The sequence below is a fragment of the Maniola jurtina genome, chromosome 25, assembly GCF_905333055.1.
Source record: "Maniola jurtina chromosome 25, ilManJurt1.1, whole genome shotgun sequence".
Lineage (NCBI taxonomy): Eukaryota > Metazoa > Arthropoda > Insecta > Lepidoptera > Nymphalidae > Maniola > Maniola jurtina.
Window position 1 is genome coordinate 6,132,446 of NC_060053.1, and position 15,588 is coordinate 6,148,033.

Consider the following 15,588-nt stretch of genomic DNA (forward strand, 5'->3'; position numbering starts at 1 on the left):
TGAATCGGCCTTAAGTGAGTAGACTCCTGCGGTAGTGGTGCGGTGCGGGAGGGTGACAGTGGTCACAAGTTGACGAATCACTGAGTTCTCGCGTCACACCATACCCCTCCTGCACCGCTCCACTACCGCTGGAACCCACTCAGTTATGCGTTATGCCTGTAATAGCTTCATACAGTAGGTGAAAGTGGTGTGTTCACACATGCTGTTTTCTCTTCCAGTTTGAACTCCACGTTGTCCACGGGTGGGACCGTGGGCTCGGGCGCGACGGGAAACTCCGCGAGCGCGCGGAGAGACTTCTCTAACAACAACCCGCTGGTTTTCCCGAGGAATGTGCCTTCCAGATCCACTTTCCACTCAGGTATGCATGCTTTGTTGATTTATTTATTGACGTGAAAACGTCTATTCGCTTGTTAAATAGTTTCAGTTCACAACAGTTTGGGAACTTCGGAACGGCATTCCCAACCAGTGATAAATCATTTTGACGATTCAAAAGCACTTGTAAAAGTTTATTTGAATAAAAATATATTCTACTCGATTCCCGGTAGGGTTCGGAATTTTATAATTTCTAAATCACTGGTCTGGTCTTGTGGGAGGCTTCGGCCGTCCCTAGTTATCACCTAATGGCAAGGCCGTGCTGCCAAGCGATTTAGCGTTCCGGTATGATGCCGTGTAGAAACCAAAGGCAATATGGGTACTACAAATACCCCTTCTAGGTTAGCCCGCTTCCATCTTAGACTGCATCATCACTTATTACCAGGTGAGATTGCAATCAAAGTACCTACTTTGAATAAACTTCGCTGAACGAGTAACACTCGTGTGTCGTCCGCAGGCCAGACGCGGTCGCGCGGCGGCAGCGCGGGCGGCGCGTACGGCGACGGCGGCTCGCCGCACCAGGCGCGCCCCTCCTTCTTCTCCAAGCTCTCCTCGAGGTTCTCCAAGCGGTCAGTACCTTCACCTTCACCGTCACAGCACCACCACACAATTCACTACACTATAGTTTTAATGTTTCAACTATCGTGAGATTTCCATTTTAAGTACATATAGTATGTAACGGCCGTATTTAGTCGATGTAAGCTCGATTAGTTTCGAGCCCATCAAGGGTCCTTTTTCATAGAGACCCAGCTCGCTACGTGTCGTGGTTGAGGAGGATAGGTGAAAAAGGACCCCGGATGAGTTGGTAACTAGTCAAGTTTCCATCAACTAAATTCGTGAGTGTAGCCGTTACATTTAACTTGAAACACTATAGTTAACACAGACTACACATATACAGACTCATAGGGACTACAGATCTACCGGTTAGCTAAACATCGATTAACGATCGAAATTAATAAACAATTCTATCTGTTATCTATCGATAGGTTACGAGTTCATTTCTGCCCTCAATGTGAGCAGCAAATTCATAATTTGGAATATCCTACATTAATTCAAACTAGATTTTAAAAATAGTCTAGAACGAATCAAAGCAAACGTTCTTAATCATTTAATAAAATCAATATTCTTTAGTACATAAAACATTATCATTCCACTCACGCTCCTTGTTTTTAGATACTTTAGTTTACGCAATGTACACGAAAACTCAGTGGAAATCATTACATATGAACATTACTCTCCTCTTCTAATATTTGTTTTACATCACTCGCAACACACACTACCTATATTCTCTATTACGTCTCTGATTTCATTACTCTATGTATAATGCGTAAAAATTAGTTCTCACGCGCCATTTTAACTTTGTGTCAAATGTCATGTCAAAAGTACGATTTTAGTCCTTATTTTAAAGGTGAATGGGGACTTCGTCTGTGTTGGTGTTAGCTGGCGGGCGTGTTCTGCCTTTTTGGAGTGTTTTTTTTTGTTAAAACCTGACTGGAAAGCGCTCTAAGGGGGTGCCGTGCGTATGTCGGCGAGCGCCGGCACAGACGGGGTCCATGGGTTTAACTAACTTGTTACAAATAACTACAAACTTGACATTGGCTAATCTTAGTAAAGCCGGACGAGAGAGGAAAAAAAAAGGTGAACCGTACATTTGACATGACAGTTGCCCATAGAGTTAAGATGGCGCGTGAAAACTCATTTTGTACGGACTATTCATTCTATGATAAAACTATATTTTATGTTGTCATACTTTCTGTTTTCAAGTACAGAATATATTATTATGTTCGCTAAATTGCTTTTAAACTAGTTACTCTTAAATCATATCCATGCAAGCGTTTTCTGTTACCAATAAATTGCCATACCAAATATTTTTTCAATTTTTCCAATTTTCAAATAAAGTACTGATTTGATATTATTCGTGCCTCTTTTTTGGTCTGATCTTTTTCCAAATTTTGACTTTGAAACTTTTAAAACAAAAAATAATTTTAAAAATTAATTCATTTTGTCATTTGCAAATCAATCTTTTTGTCATCTATAGATAATTAGTTATGAGTGAGAGTTGACAAAAAACGACGTTGCTAAATAACTTAACTACAATTCATTAATAGATGAATTTGTCAGGATCCTTGACTAAACAGACGAAAAGAGAAAATATCAAAAATACATAAAGAATTAAAAATATTTGCATGTGTCAGTCAAGCTTTTGTAAAACTTTAGTATTGGTAACAAAAAACGCTAACAGATTTTTTATAAAAAAATCATCATCGCTATTTCCATACATCACCCCCACGCATCTATATTAGCAGCAATAAGCTTTCAGCACCTTGTGTCTGTCCATCATTTACATGCATAAAAAAGTTATACTTTAAAAACTTAAACCTTTTTTGACCTTTTTGGCGACTAAACGCCAGAGTTACGAAATTATTTTTAGATAAAAAAGGGTTGTGGAAGACTCGTCTTAAATTATATTTAAATGAACAGTGTTTGAGCTCAATTTTTCCTCTCTTTTGCACGATTTTTTAAACTTTTTTTAAATCTTAGAAGCCCAAAGTCTGTTCACATATTTTTTTTTGAATTATTATTATTGTTGTAAATAATGTTTCCATTAATACGTAACACACTTGTCTGTCAGTCTGTCACTCGAGATTAACCATTGCGTTTTTTGTGTCGCTCTCTGTGGTTCATTTTACGAATTTTGTGTGTTTTTTTGGACATTTTTTTTTTTCATTATTTGTAATTTATTTGGTGCTCAAATTGTCTCCCTCTATAAGATTCCGAGCTCCGTATTTTTGTATATTTTTTGACTTTTTTTGACTCTCGCGTCAACACAGGGGATGCACGATGCTAAAACCTCCTACCTCCCTTTTACATTAAGACAAACGCACACATAATATGGATTTTTCCTACATTTTTTTCAATCGTTAAAGTTAATTTTTAGCGCGAAATACCCATTTTGTTATCCGTAAAACCTTCATTGCCTTGGAATTTAACCGAATGAAAAGTAGTGTTTTTTTTTTTAATCAAAGCATGATGTACTCCCCTTATAACATTTGACTGCTGATTTTTTTTAGTTTTTTTTAAAAGTTACCTACTTAAAAGTGTGAGTTGAGGCATATTGCCACTATGCTTTGAATGTTGTAGAGCTTACATAAATGTAGAGAAAAAATTCAGCGTAAGTATATTATACCGGTTTTTTCATCGGCCGGACTGAAAGAGGTGTACGGATATGTTAAATTCATGACCTCTCGTGCATCCCCCGTGTTTTTAAACCAATTTTTGTTTTCTATAACCGTACGCTTCCACTAATGTCGGACTGGTCGCGACCCTTACCGGTTTTTCGTGTACCGCTTATAGTCTATCCACAACCCTAGTAACGGTTTTTTCGTCGCAACGTGACGGTTTTTCTATCGACATTTCTTTTTTTTTTTAACGGAGGGAGTGAAATAGTATTGTGCATCTGTGTTTCGGCGCGAGATATTCAGGGTTGCCGATTTAATAAAATATGGCAACCCGACTTTGAGTGACAGTTTTGTTAAAAATGAGCTGGGTTCTGAAGAGGGCGGCGATTCGGCCCGTGACTGGTCGAAAAGCTCACCCGTTCCGTTCTACGCAGGTTGAATCAAAATCCCTGAGGCTGCGCGCGCGCCGGCTGATCGAAGATTTTTTTTATATTACGTTAAGAATTTATATTTAGAGAAATATTGTGCAAATTGTTATGCTTAATTTATGAGTTATGGATGGTGGTCGTGTTAGTTGCAATTTGTTTCTTCAGCGTAGGTAATCATTTTCAACGGCTTGAACAAAAGAGTTTCTAAATTTGATGCGCATTTTTTATGCAAAGAGATAAATATATTAAAAGATTTGTGTTTAACACAGCAAGAATATTTTGATAGTACTTATATTAAAATAACCAAATTCTGAACAAAAAAAATTCTAAATTAGATGAAGGCCACTTTGATACGTTTCGCAAAAATTAAAAATTGCTCTATTTTGAAAATAAAAATGGCATGAGACAATTTAAATTGAAAAAAAATAGGTTGAAAAAAATCTAAACACGTTTTGTTTTAAAAAGCGTTGTAAAATCAAATTGTGACTAATATTGCAGTTTGCGAGGTTAATTTTTTTATTACAGTAAAATAAAAATATCTCTAAGGTATCCGTTAACGTCCCATTCGAGTTTGGTTTCATAATCGTATTATTAATTTTACATCGCGGCGACATTTTCGGCTGCATTTTGTATTGTTAAAATTATACTAATTTTTTTACAACATACAATTCATTAGATATTAATTCATTGTAATCTTAACTTCCACGGTTTGGATATAGGTTTTTTTTTATATGTTATAGATTTAAAAGCAGAAAAACATACTTCAAAATCTGAAGTATTTTGCAGTTTAATTTTTTGTCCATATACAAATTTAATTAATTTAATTGCATAAAAATGCTTGTAAAAATAGATTATTATTAATAATAATATCTTTCGTGCTCTTATCATTATTAAACTTTTTTCAAATATGTTTACTATGAAAAATTAATTATTTTAATAATATAATGTGCACCGGAAACCTAGTCCCGTCGCGCGTCGCATTTCACTTGTAGCTTAAGGCATTTCGCTAGGCTTAGTGCGAGCTTACATAACTCGACAACGTTTATCGATTTCGTCTTCCGAAACACTAAAATCAAAGTAGAATGGACTTTATGTTTTACACCTTTAGCACATTGACGCAATCGCACTCGGTAACGAAACGATAAATGTCTTTGTGCCCTTGTTTAGGGCTCGTCGTTGTCCACCTACAGCCAGCTGAGTAAAACTTGATAGTATTTAATATAGGACTTTAAAGTAATAAACTTTAGGTCTATTTTATTCTGGCATTATAGTGTTACTACACTCGAAATATATACACGTATTCGAGATGTGCAAACTCGCGCTAAGGGAACTGTTCTTGTTTCGAACGAATTTCGTACATTCCAGGGATTTTTTTTTAAGTTGACAATGAACCTTTTCCTATGAAACGACATACTTTGCGTTCGCTACACTTTTATATATTTGTATACATAGTATATTTGGGTTCAGAAAATAGTCTTTTAATACATTTTTAGTTCTTGATATTTTTGGTCAAGTTTGGACTCTGTTTTTCTTTATTGAAAAACGCGCGAAGTATATCTACATTTTGTGATGTCAAGTTACACAAAATAAACGCATGTGCATGTTTGACGTCATAAGTACCCCATTTAGGTATTATTATTTATTATGAATAAAATTAATAACATTTTAAATTTTATTTAAAATCGGGACATTAAAATAAATCAGAGGGCCATAGACTTAATAAAAATGCTGAAATTACCCTAAAATAAAACTTGAGAGGTTCACTATTTTTCAAAACGCTTTTTGAGTGGTAATTTATTTATATGAAAAATTAAAAAAAAATGGGTTTAACGAACGCAAATTTACGTCGGATTCATTAGCACAAAGTTTTTTTTTGTAATTTTATTCATTATTTCTCGGACGACTCAGCCTAAATAGTGATTTTGACTGAAAAAAATAAAAATAGTTTTGTATATTTGTAATATTATACACAATAAGACATTATATTTCTTATTCTTACTGTTTTTCGATTGAGGGCCATGATAGTGCGCATGCCACTTAGATGACAAATTAATCAGAGTACAAAAGTGGACTCTTAAAAATATGATTGTTTAAAATTTCAATTTTATACGCCACATTCGAAAAAAAATAAGTAACTTCAAAGTTATATTTTTTTTAAATTTCTGCATGTTTTTAATTACACATAACCGAATGACATGTTATCGACATAAATTATTATAATTTGTACGGTAGGTAGTATTAAAAAAATCAATAACAATTTTTTTTTTTAATAATGGCCCTCAAATATTAGTTATATATATCATTGGTATACAAAACCCAAGATATGCAGTGATCCATGAAAAAATTGTAAACTCAATGTACATAATTCATATTATAATACTTAGTTTTAAATGATCATTTATGTATTAGATAATTAAAACGTAAAAATGCACTTTGAATTATACTATTTCTTGACCGAGAAAATAGTCGATAGCTAATCGCTTCCTCGTCGGCGCGATAACTGCCTTACGCTTAGTCGGAGGAGCGGGGAATATTATTCCGGTTTAGCATGGATTCTTTTTATACAAAAATAGCGCCAAAAATAGTTTTTTTTTCATGATATACAGAAAAAACGTAGTATTACCATTCTAAGGACCTGCATCTCTTTGGTTTGCTATATCATCGATTAGTATAATATTAAAGCGCGAGTGAGATAACAGTATATGTAATATTACTATATGACTAAATATTATATAGTACATAGTTCGTGGCCCATCCCCTAACAATGGTACAAATACTCAGTAGATATTAACCATGTAGGAAATGGATTCTGAGGCAGCTTAATGAACCATAAGGTACAGTTTATACAGAAGTGGCGAGGGATGAAGTGGCGCTGACATATGTCTCGGACTTTTATTTCGTAGTTTTGATGACCTGCTTGACGCTGTGATGATCGCTGTTATTCTAAAATTGGGAAGTCCCGGGTTCGATTCCGGCTGGGGCAATTTGAAAATTTATAACTACCAAAATGGCTCTGATGTAGTCTCGTCTGGGATACGTCTTACGGCCCTACCGGTAAATCCATGCTGTCAAATGGTTAAGCCTTTAAGTACGATACCAGAAGCCAGAGGTATGGGTTTTGTAAAAACTGCCACACCCCTACCGCGTTAGTTCGCTTCCGTTTTAGAATGCAGGATCACTTACCACCAGATGAGAATCTAGTTACCGATACACTGTCAAAATTTTCAAGTTTTAAAGTAAACATACGATTCAAAAGTACTTGTAAAAGTCTAGTTTAATAAAAATATGTAAAAAATATTTTGAATTGAATTGAGTTGAAACGTGGCGTGGAATGCCTTTGATTTTGTATGAAATTTTTGGAGGAGACTTGAGTCCGTGCCACGTCACGCCTGTATAAATTGTACCTTAAGTAAAAATCATTGGTCCTAATTCTATTTACACTTAACTGAAACTAAAATAAACGAGACTAAAAGTCTGCCATTCCTATTCCTGTAGAGAATATTTTGAAAAGGATGAAATGGCTACCTTTTATCCAGTCAATTTAGTTCAGTTAAGTTTTCTATACGTACAGTAAATGGTTTGCTAAAACTTGAAAGTTGAACCGATTTTCTAGTTGGGGCCTTTAAAATCTTTGAAAAAGTATCATAAATGTCGTCAGTAAACTAAATATAATTGAAATATAATTTAATTATACAGGTGGTTTAAAAAATGATAGATATAATGAGTATAAATTGAATTTATATATGTATTTAAAACTAAACATTTATGTACCTATTTGTGTTTAATTTATATACAGTTTAATTTGTGAAAATATGACATGATAACTCCTTGAAGTAATTACGTACTTATTAGATAATATTATGTAGTAATGGTCCAAAACAGACGAAAAAATTTATGAAATTTCATCAAGCTATGAAAATAATGAATATTTGGTTTTAAATATATCAGATCATTAATTTTAAAAACACCTGTATAATAATGCCCCGTTATATTATTTGTCTGCGTAGGTAATACCTGTCGGTTTCAACCAATATTCAAAATTTTTTTTTCATAAAATGACATTCAGATTAAAAATTTAAAAAATATTTACCTATGACAGTGAAAAGCTGTAAGCATCATTATGTGGTTGACATCAAATCAACTCGCACGAAACGTGTTTACTCAACGGCGCGGCGCGGTGATACGAACTTTAATAGATTTCTTATTTCTACTATTTTATTGAGATTAGACTTTTTAAATTGTGACTTGGTAATACCTATGTAGAACAATTAATATAGATAAATAAAAATATTTTCTTATTAATGTGTACAGAGTGTTGTAATATTAATATTCTTATATTAATAGTTAATATTTAAAATAAAATCCCCATGTTTGCATCGGGGGTTAGTAAAAAAATTATAGTTAAATTGCACTTACGATTTTTTCATACATTAAATCGGTGATTTAAAAATCAGAGTTAAGGGTATATTATTATTTGTATAAAGATTAAATTCCTGTATTTCTATCTTTAAAGTAATTTTTTTTTTCAATATTTTTTAACGTAAATCATATGAGAGTAATGTTAGTTAGTGTCTGTGTGTACATATGTGTACGTTTGAATTTAGAATGGAAGAGTGTGTAGTATAATTTTGTTTATACGATTTTCTGTACACGAAATTTAAGTATACCTAGGTATATATATATATTTTTTTCATTTTTACAACACGTCATTTTTTCATTGCTAATCTATAGGCAAGAAAATCAAATAAAACCTATTTTTACAAAATTATTTTTTGGTCCTGGCTCCTGGGAATGCTCTTTTATTACTAATCAAAAAATTAAATTTTATTATCATTAGTAATAATGAAAAATATTTTTCGGACTGACATACAATGTTAGATTTAAAAAAAAAGATACCCAATAGGTACAATGTGTTGTTAGTTAGTTTGTATTACCTGTATTGTAATTGATTGATAAATGTATCATGTTTGCAGTATTCAATATTTAAATAAAATTTGATTGTGCAACAAAATGTCATAAAAACATAATTGGGTGCTCTACTTTAAAAATGCTTTTTATAACATTAAAAAACTGGCCAAGTGCGAGTCGAACTCCGCACTGAGGGTTCCGTAAAAACTTGTTTGTAAATAGTTTATTCATCACGGAATCGCAAAAACTTAAAAAAAAATTGTACTGGCGCTCCTATAAAAGTTTTTTTTTTATTTGGATATACGGAACCGTAAAATTCTTATCTTTTAGATAATTTCACGGGTGAAAGTGACTTAAAACATTCATACATTCATAGCAAAATGAAATGGTTTTTAAAATTATATATTTTGAATTAAATTAAATTCTCGACATTAATCCAATCTCATGATGACATTATGTATTGTTATAAGTATATTAACAGCGCATTATTATCTTTCTGTTAGCATTTTTTTTATTTTAAGAGATTAACCTTTATTTGAGTATAACATGCTATAGGAAAGATGCAATACATTCTATTTCTAACCTTCTTCAAAGGTTTTTATAGTTACACCATTTTGCTGCATGTTTTAGAAATTAAACCACACTGTATCCTAAATCCAAAAATTCTGAAATCTAAAATTTATTGACTTGCATTTTATTACTGTCAAAAAAATGAAATTAATTTTCCTCTATTAACATTTCCATAAGTATTTCATATATATTTATTTTTTGCACTTTTAAGCTTGTATTGCATACTATTCAAAATATTTCACGTATTATTATTTTTGTTCACTTTAGTTTTTTTAGAAATACAAACATACTGCGTCCATCAATTTCTTTTTATCAAAAATATATTTTACACCGTGAAAACATGTAAGTAGTTTAAGTAAGATTTTAAAAAGTGAGTAGGTGATTGTAAATTAGTTATTGTAAAAGCTAAGGGCCTGTTTCATGACCTCCAGATATATTTTATCTAACGAATAAATTTTGTATTTAAAAAATGACAGATTTAGTATTGGGAATCTATCAAAATGTCTTTATCCGTTACATAAAAATTATCTGGCGGCGGTGAAACAGGCCCTTAATGTCGCAATCACTGTACGTTTACGTTATATAAACTAATTTTACTATGGAACTGAACCTTATTTGAAAAAAACTTGTTGTTTGAACACTTATTTGCGACAGAACAGTTTTTTGAAGATTTAAAGGTCCCATAATAAAAATTGTTTAAATGACGATGCAGTACAAGTACGATACATTCTGACCCTATTTCCGAATGACTGTTTAATTAAGATAAATCCGTATTTGTTTTGTTTCAATGACGTAGTATGTAATTTTTTTGCGTTCAATTTTTTTTCACTGTATAATTTTGACATTATTATTTTAAGCAAAAAAGGAGTGAACATTGGTGTATTTAAGATACAATTGTATAGCGAAGAGACAAATGGTTAGTATTGTATGTGTTGCGCTTATCCTAAATAATCAGGTTTTCAATAAATATATTGTGTTTTATTCTAATATTAAAACCCACCCTTAATTACTACCAGATACAGCCTCTGGTGACCACAAGCTATTGCTATCGCTTTTATGATGCCCCCGCGGAAGAGGATAGCACTAGATTTAAACGTGTCAGTGGCGCCAATTGTATTGTCTTTCTCTAAACTAAATTTAGAGTTTTTTCATCTTTTTCTTTTTAATATTGCTAAAAAAGGACGGAACATGAATTTTACACAATTTAAACAATAGACTCGCAACTGGCAGCTAAAGTCACGACGCTTGACAGTTCTAAATTAAATTTTAAACTGTCAAACTGTGTCTGTCCTTTTCATATTACATTGGCAAAAAGAGGATGCGAATCCTCTAAAATTTAGTTGTGCTCAGGATCAGTATCGTTTACGGCCGAAATCAATATAATCATTCCTATCTACAACAAGTTTGCGATAAGTTACTAAGCAACATTGTTATTTGTCAAAAATTATGTCATTTTGTGGCAACTAACTACGTTGCTAAGCAACTTATCGACAGATTGCAGATAGATCGGTATTTTTAAATACTGGCTTGGCTTCTTAAGTATTTTTGGATTAAATTCTTGAAAGAGACGAATTTTGAAATGAAATATGTTTTCGATTATTTTGATATTTATTTGAAATCGAAGTCACGTTGCGACAAATAAATCTTTTCATAAATTGTTATTTATATTAACACTTGGTATTAATTAAACTATTATTCATAAAAAGTTTACAATTTTACTATTTGTCAGATCCCATGTGACATTTATCCTGACCCTATTAGAAAAACTGTCTAAGTGACAAAAATAAAAGATTAACAATTGGCAATAATATAAACATGGTGAGTGTTATTTATAGACTGTCGATGTTGGGCGAGTCGGCCGGGCAACAGAAGCCGCGCATATTTTCCTCATTGGACATACAACGGAGGTAGGCGCGGGCCGGAATGTTTTTGACAGTTTTTTTTTCTAATACTGTTTACTTACTCGTTTTTGGCTCGTTTCTGGCAAATGTAACAAAAAAGTAATATTAGAGTATAAAAAATTTATCATGTTATATAAGGACTTAGGAGCGATTAGGTACCCAGAGTACCTAATAATAAAATGATATAATCCTTAGAACCCGCAATCGCAATGTCTTTCTCTTAACTAAATTTTAGTGCTACTCTACTTTAAATATTATGCACAAAACTGGCGCCTAAAGTCACGAGGTTTGATCGTTTTAAATTAAATTAATTTTGTATGCCCTTTTCTTATTACATTGGTAAGAAAAAGATGCGAATACTCTATAATTTTGTTGCTACTAGAATACGTACCATCACACTAATATTATAAAAGCGAAAGTTTGTATGTGTGTGTGTGTATGTTTGTTACTCCTTCACGCAAAAACTTTGGCTAGATTTGGCTGTGAAATTCGGAATGGAGATAGATAGTATCCTGGATTAGCACATAGGCTACTTTTTATCCTGCAAAATCAAAGAGTTCCCACGGGATTTTGAAAAACCTAAATCCACGCGGACGAAGTCGCGGGCGTCAGCTAGTTAGGTATAAATTATTTATCATTGATTTCAGCGCTTACGATCGACGAATAAACACGTCTTTTAAAAGCATAAAAGTTAATTTAAATTAAGCGGAATTTTAAAATCAATTGCGCGTGTAAATATTATATCGTGAAACTAATTTCGTAATGTAAATTTCGCTTTAGAGTAAATATCAGAAATGAGCCAATAAAACGTGTTTCGACTCTCGTGTTCCGTTTTTGTGTGTTGGTCATTTTAACTTATATCATAATCCAGCTGATTTCTTTTTGTTGATGTTTTCTTCGTTTTTTTTTATAAGAAAATTTAGTTACGTTTTGGAAATACATAACTATAATATAAGTATATAATATTATATTACTAAGTAGTTAATTTTATTATATCCTACTTTTTTTTAACTAAGTACCTACCTATATAGTATTAATGACATTATTTCAGAAAATAAAGCAGCATTAATTTATTATCAATATTAAAGAATTTAATAAAAGATATTAAACATATAGCTTCTAAATTGCATTTTGTACATTATCTAGTAAATTTTAAACGGATAATATCTATTTTATTAAGTACATAAATTATATATTTTTGGGTAAAAAAATCGGCTGGATTGTTGTCATAATAACAAAATTTAACCGTTGTATCATTTTCGAGTGTGTTTCTACAGTAAAATGCTAACAGTTTTTGACTAATTCTTGCGAAGCATTTTATCAATTACATTTAATACTGGTATTTTTCTTCAAATGCATATTATTGCATGGGCAGTTACGGCGTTTTCACATAACCTTATCGTTTCAAAACTTGTATCCGTTTTTTGGTGGTAGTATGGTTGTTTTTATTTGTTTATTTTTCACATTATCAAAAATATCTTTTAAACACGAAACCAATTAGGTATTCATTTTTATCCTATTTAGGGTATTACTGTTATTAGGTTTTATGAAAGCTGTTTATAATCAATTTTCCCTTCGACTCTCTCTTTCAGTTTCAATTTTTAACTTTTCCTGAGTAGAACTTTATTTGTATGTCATTATGAAACATTGAGACTACAATTTTTTTAATTCTATTAACTCCATCCAATAAATCTCTAAACTTAATAAATTGACTGTTAGAAAAATAGTGTTATTTGTTTTTAAATTTTCCCTAAGTCAGTTTAGTTTAGCTCAGAGATCTGTGTACAACTGAATTAGCACCTGTCTCTAAGTTTAACTACATTGACAGATCTAAACCTAATGCTACGCTATCCTTTTCACTATGTTCCCGGTAGAAAAGGACAGCACTAGATTGAGATTCATCAATTTAATTTAAAGATTGTGAACACTGAATTAGCATCATTGTGGCTAATTCTGTGGTACACAATCTCTAAACTAAATTAAATTTGTAAGTCTAAGGTCTATAGAGCGCACTGTGACTTTGCTTAGACTTAAGACTGTTAAAACGAGACAGCGCTATGCTGCTGACATAAAACCGTCTCGTTTTAACTGAAGCTTAGGTCTGAGTAAATTCAAAGTGCGCTCTATTGATCTCTAGTTTCGCCTAAATCTAGTGCTATTAATATACATTTGGATTTGTCAATTTACTTTAGTTTAGAGATTGTGTACCATAGAATTACCATCAATGTCAAACATTTAGCATGTTTAGCACAAATTATTAATCTACGGTAAGTGTAGGACTTTTAGCATGTACCTATGTTTTAAGGTAATTATTTGAATTTTTATAATATTTATTTATTTTTGTCTTGCTTAATTCGTGTGCTTCCAATTTTTGTCGAATTTTGCACTTTTTATCTGAATATTATTCCGATGTTTATAACAAGCTGAATATTACTAAATCATTTAATGTATGGTACCTAATTCATTAATGAAAAATTGTGGTTGTCCCAAAATTGTTAATTTTTAGACTTTTTCATTTTGATAAAAATGCACCAAACCTTTTGTTAATTCTTTTTATGTTCATTTTGTGATTATTTTTCGGTTTGATATAAACATTCCAGTCCCCACTTAAAATTGCATCTCTCGGTCGCGCCCCCCTAGTGTTTAGTGTTTATGTTTTTCTGTTTTTAGGCCTATGGACGGCACCACTCCGAAGCATGCCGTAGGCGCTAGCCCACAATCCCTGCTTGGGTAATTATTCATTAAGTTTCATTTTATTCGATTAAATTTTTGAAAAATGTGTCAAAATTATTTTTATGTCCTAAATGTTACTAAAATTGGATTTAAGACACTCTTAGACTGAAATCCATAGAGCGCACTTAGACTTTGCTCATACTTGAGACAGAAAACGAGACGAAACATATTCCTGCACAAGTCTATCTCGTTTTAAGTCCGTCGTTAAGTCTAAGCTAATTCAAAGTACGCTGTATAGATCTCAGCTTTAGGCCCGTTTATTGAAATGTCTCTTAGTACTTGAACATTAATTATTTTACACATATAAACATTGACTAATTTTTGGTAAGATGACCATAGACCGATAGTCAATACTCGCTTTATATTAAAGAGGCTTGCTCACTACTTTTTTTTTCTGCTTATAATAATTAGTAATTTAATTAGTGTAATTGGATTATGTCCATCCTAATTAAATAATAATAATAAATAATAAATTTTAATTTTTTTTACTTGGAGACATCTCAATACTTGACCAAAATTGTCCAAATTATTTTTATTGTTAATCAATGTGGCTATATCGTTGTACGTAATCTCTAAACTGAATTGATAGGTGTAAATTTATTGCTAAATCTAGTGCTATCCTTTTTCACACATAGCATTATGAAAGGGATAGCGATACATTTAGACTTGTCATTTCAGTTAAGAGATTGTGAAAAATTGATTTACCCACATAAGTCGTGAATGTAACAGAAATTTCCCAAAATATTTAGTTGTCTTTATGGTCTGAAAACTTAAAAACTATTATTATTAGTCTAAGGGATGGGTCATTTATAACGTCATGCGTTAAGATTTAACGGGCGCGGGTTACATTTTTTAGAAAGAGTCCTTTTACTTAAATATGAAAGCTATATAAAATGATATTTCAAAAGTTGAGTTATATAATTATTATGTTTAAAATTGAGTTATATTATTTAACGTTGACGTTATTAATGGATTTTCCCCAGCTGATATTTACTTGATTTTTCAAATTAAATTGCAAAAATACTCGTAGAGCACTTATATTCTCTTATTTTAAAATTTTTTTTAGAAGGTATCCCGATTAGATTTTTTGATTATATTATGCATATATTTAACCAGCTTGCATCTTACCATTTTACATTCATTGCATTCTCATGAGGCTAAATGAGCTGCCGTGACTAACAGTTAACTAATTATTTTAATGCCTTCGATTGTTTTTTTTTTGTTTTTGTATTTTATTCTTTTTATGTTTTAAGCCGTCGAATTAAAACACAACGAATAAATCTTCCGTATTGATCATCTATTATCTTCTATAGAAAAATATTTTAATACTTTTTAGTTTAACTAAGTATAAGGTCATAATTTATACATTAAAATAAAATCTTCAAAAAGATTAACTTAGCAATATGAAAAGCATGGGATTCCGCAACTTATAAGTTCAGATAATGGGTAGCAATTTGATTCTACTCAATTTTTATATTATATTTTATAAGGTAGTTC

The 15,588-nt window shown here is 31.7% G+C and overlaps 1 protein-coding gene and 2 long non-coding RNA genes across 13 annotated transcripts in view; 2 read left to right on the top strand and 1 right to left on the bottom strand.

The window, feature by feature from the left end:
- LOC123878217 (serine/threonine-protein kinase MARK2-like) overlaps positions 1 to 15,588 on the top strand; it is a 127,012-nt gene that overhangs the window by 109,538 nt on the left and 1,886 nt on the right. For 5 of the 11 annotated variants that reach the window (XM_045925341.1, XM_045925344.1, XM_045925342.1 and 2 more), the window contains 4 exons: positions 219 to 358; positions 830 to 941; positions 11,293 to 11,364; positions 14,029 to 14,088. In XM_045925341.1, coding sequence (XP_045781297.1) covers positions 219 to 358; positions 830 to 941; positions 11,293 to 11,364; positions 14,029 to 14,088 — 384 coding nt within the window. Of the gene's footprint in view, positions 1 to 218; positions 359 to 829; positions 942 to 3,985; positions 10,427 to 11,292; positions 11,365 to 14,028; positions 14,089 to 15,588 lie in introns of those variants that run through there. The other 6 variants (XM_045925343.1, XM_045925347.1, XM_045925350.1 and 3 more) reach the window with 3 other exon arrangements.
- The window catches only part of LOC123878240, a 30,334-nt gene that overhangs the window by 5,492 nt on the left and 9,254 nt on the right, over positions 1 to 15,588 (bottom strand). The gene's annotated exons all lie outside the window — the stretch shown is intronic.
- On the top strand, positions 948 to 2,227 carry LOC123878239. Its single transcript, XR_006798797.1, has 2 exons — positions 948 to 1,780; positions 2,011 to 2,227. It is a non-coding gene; the product is annotated as an uncharacterized LOC123878239 (long non-coding RNA).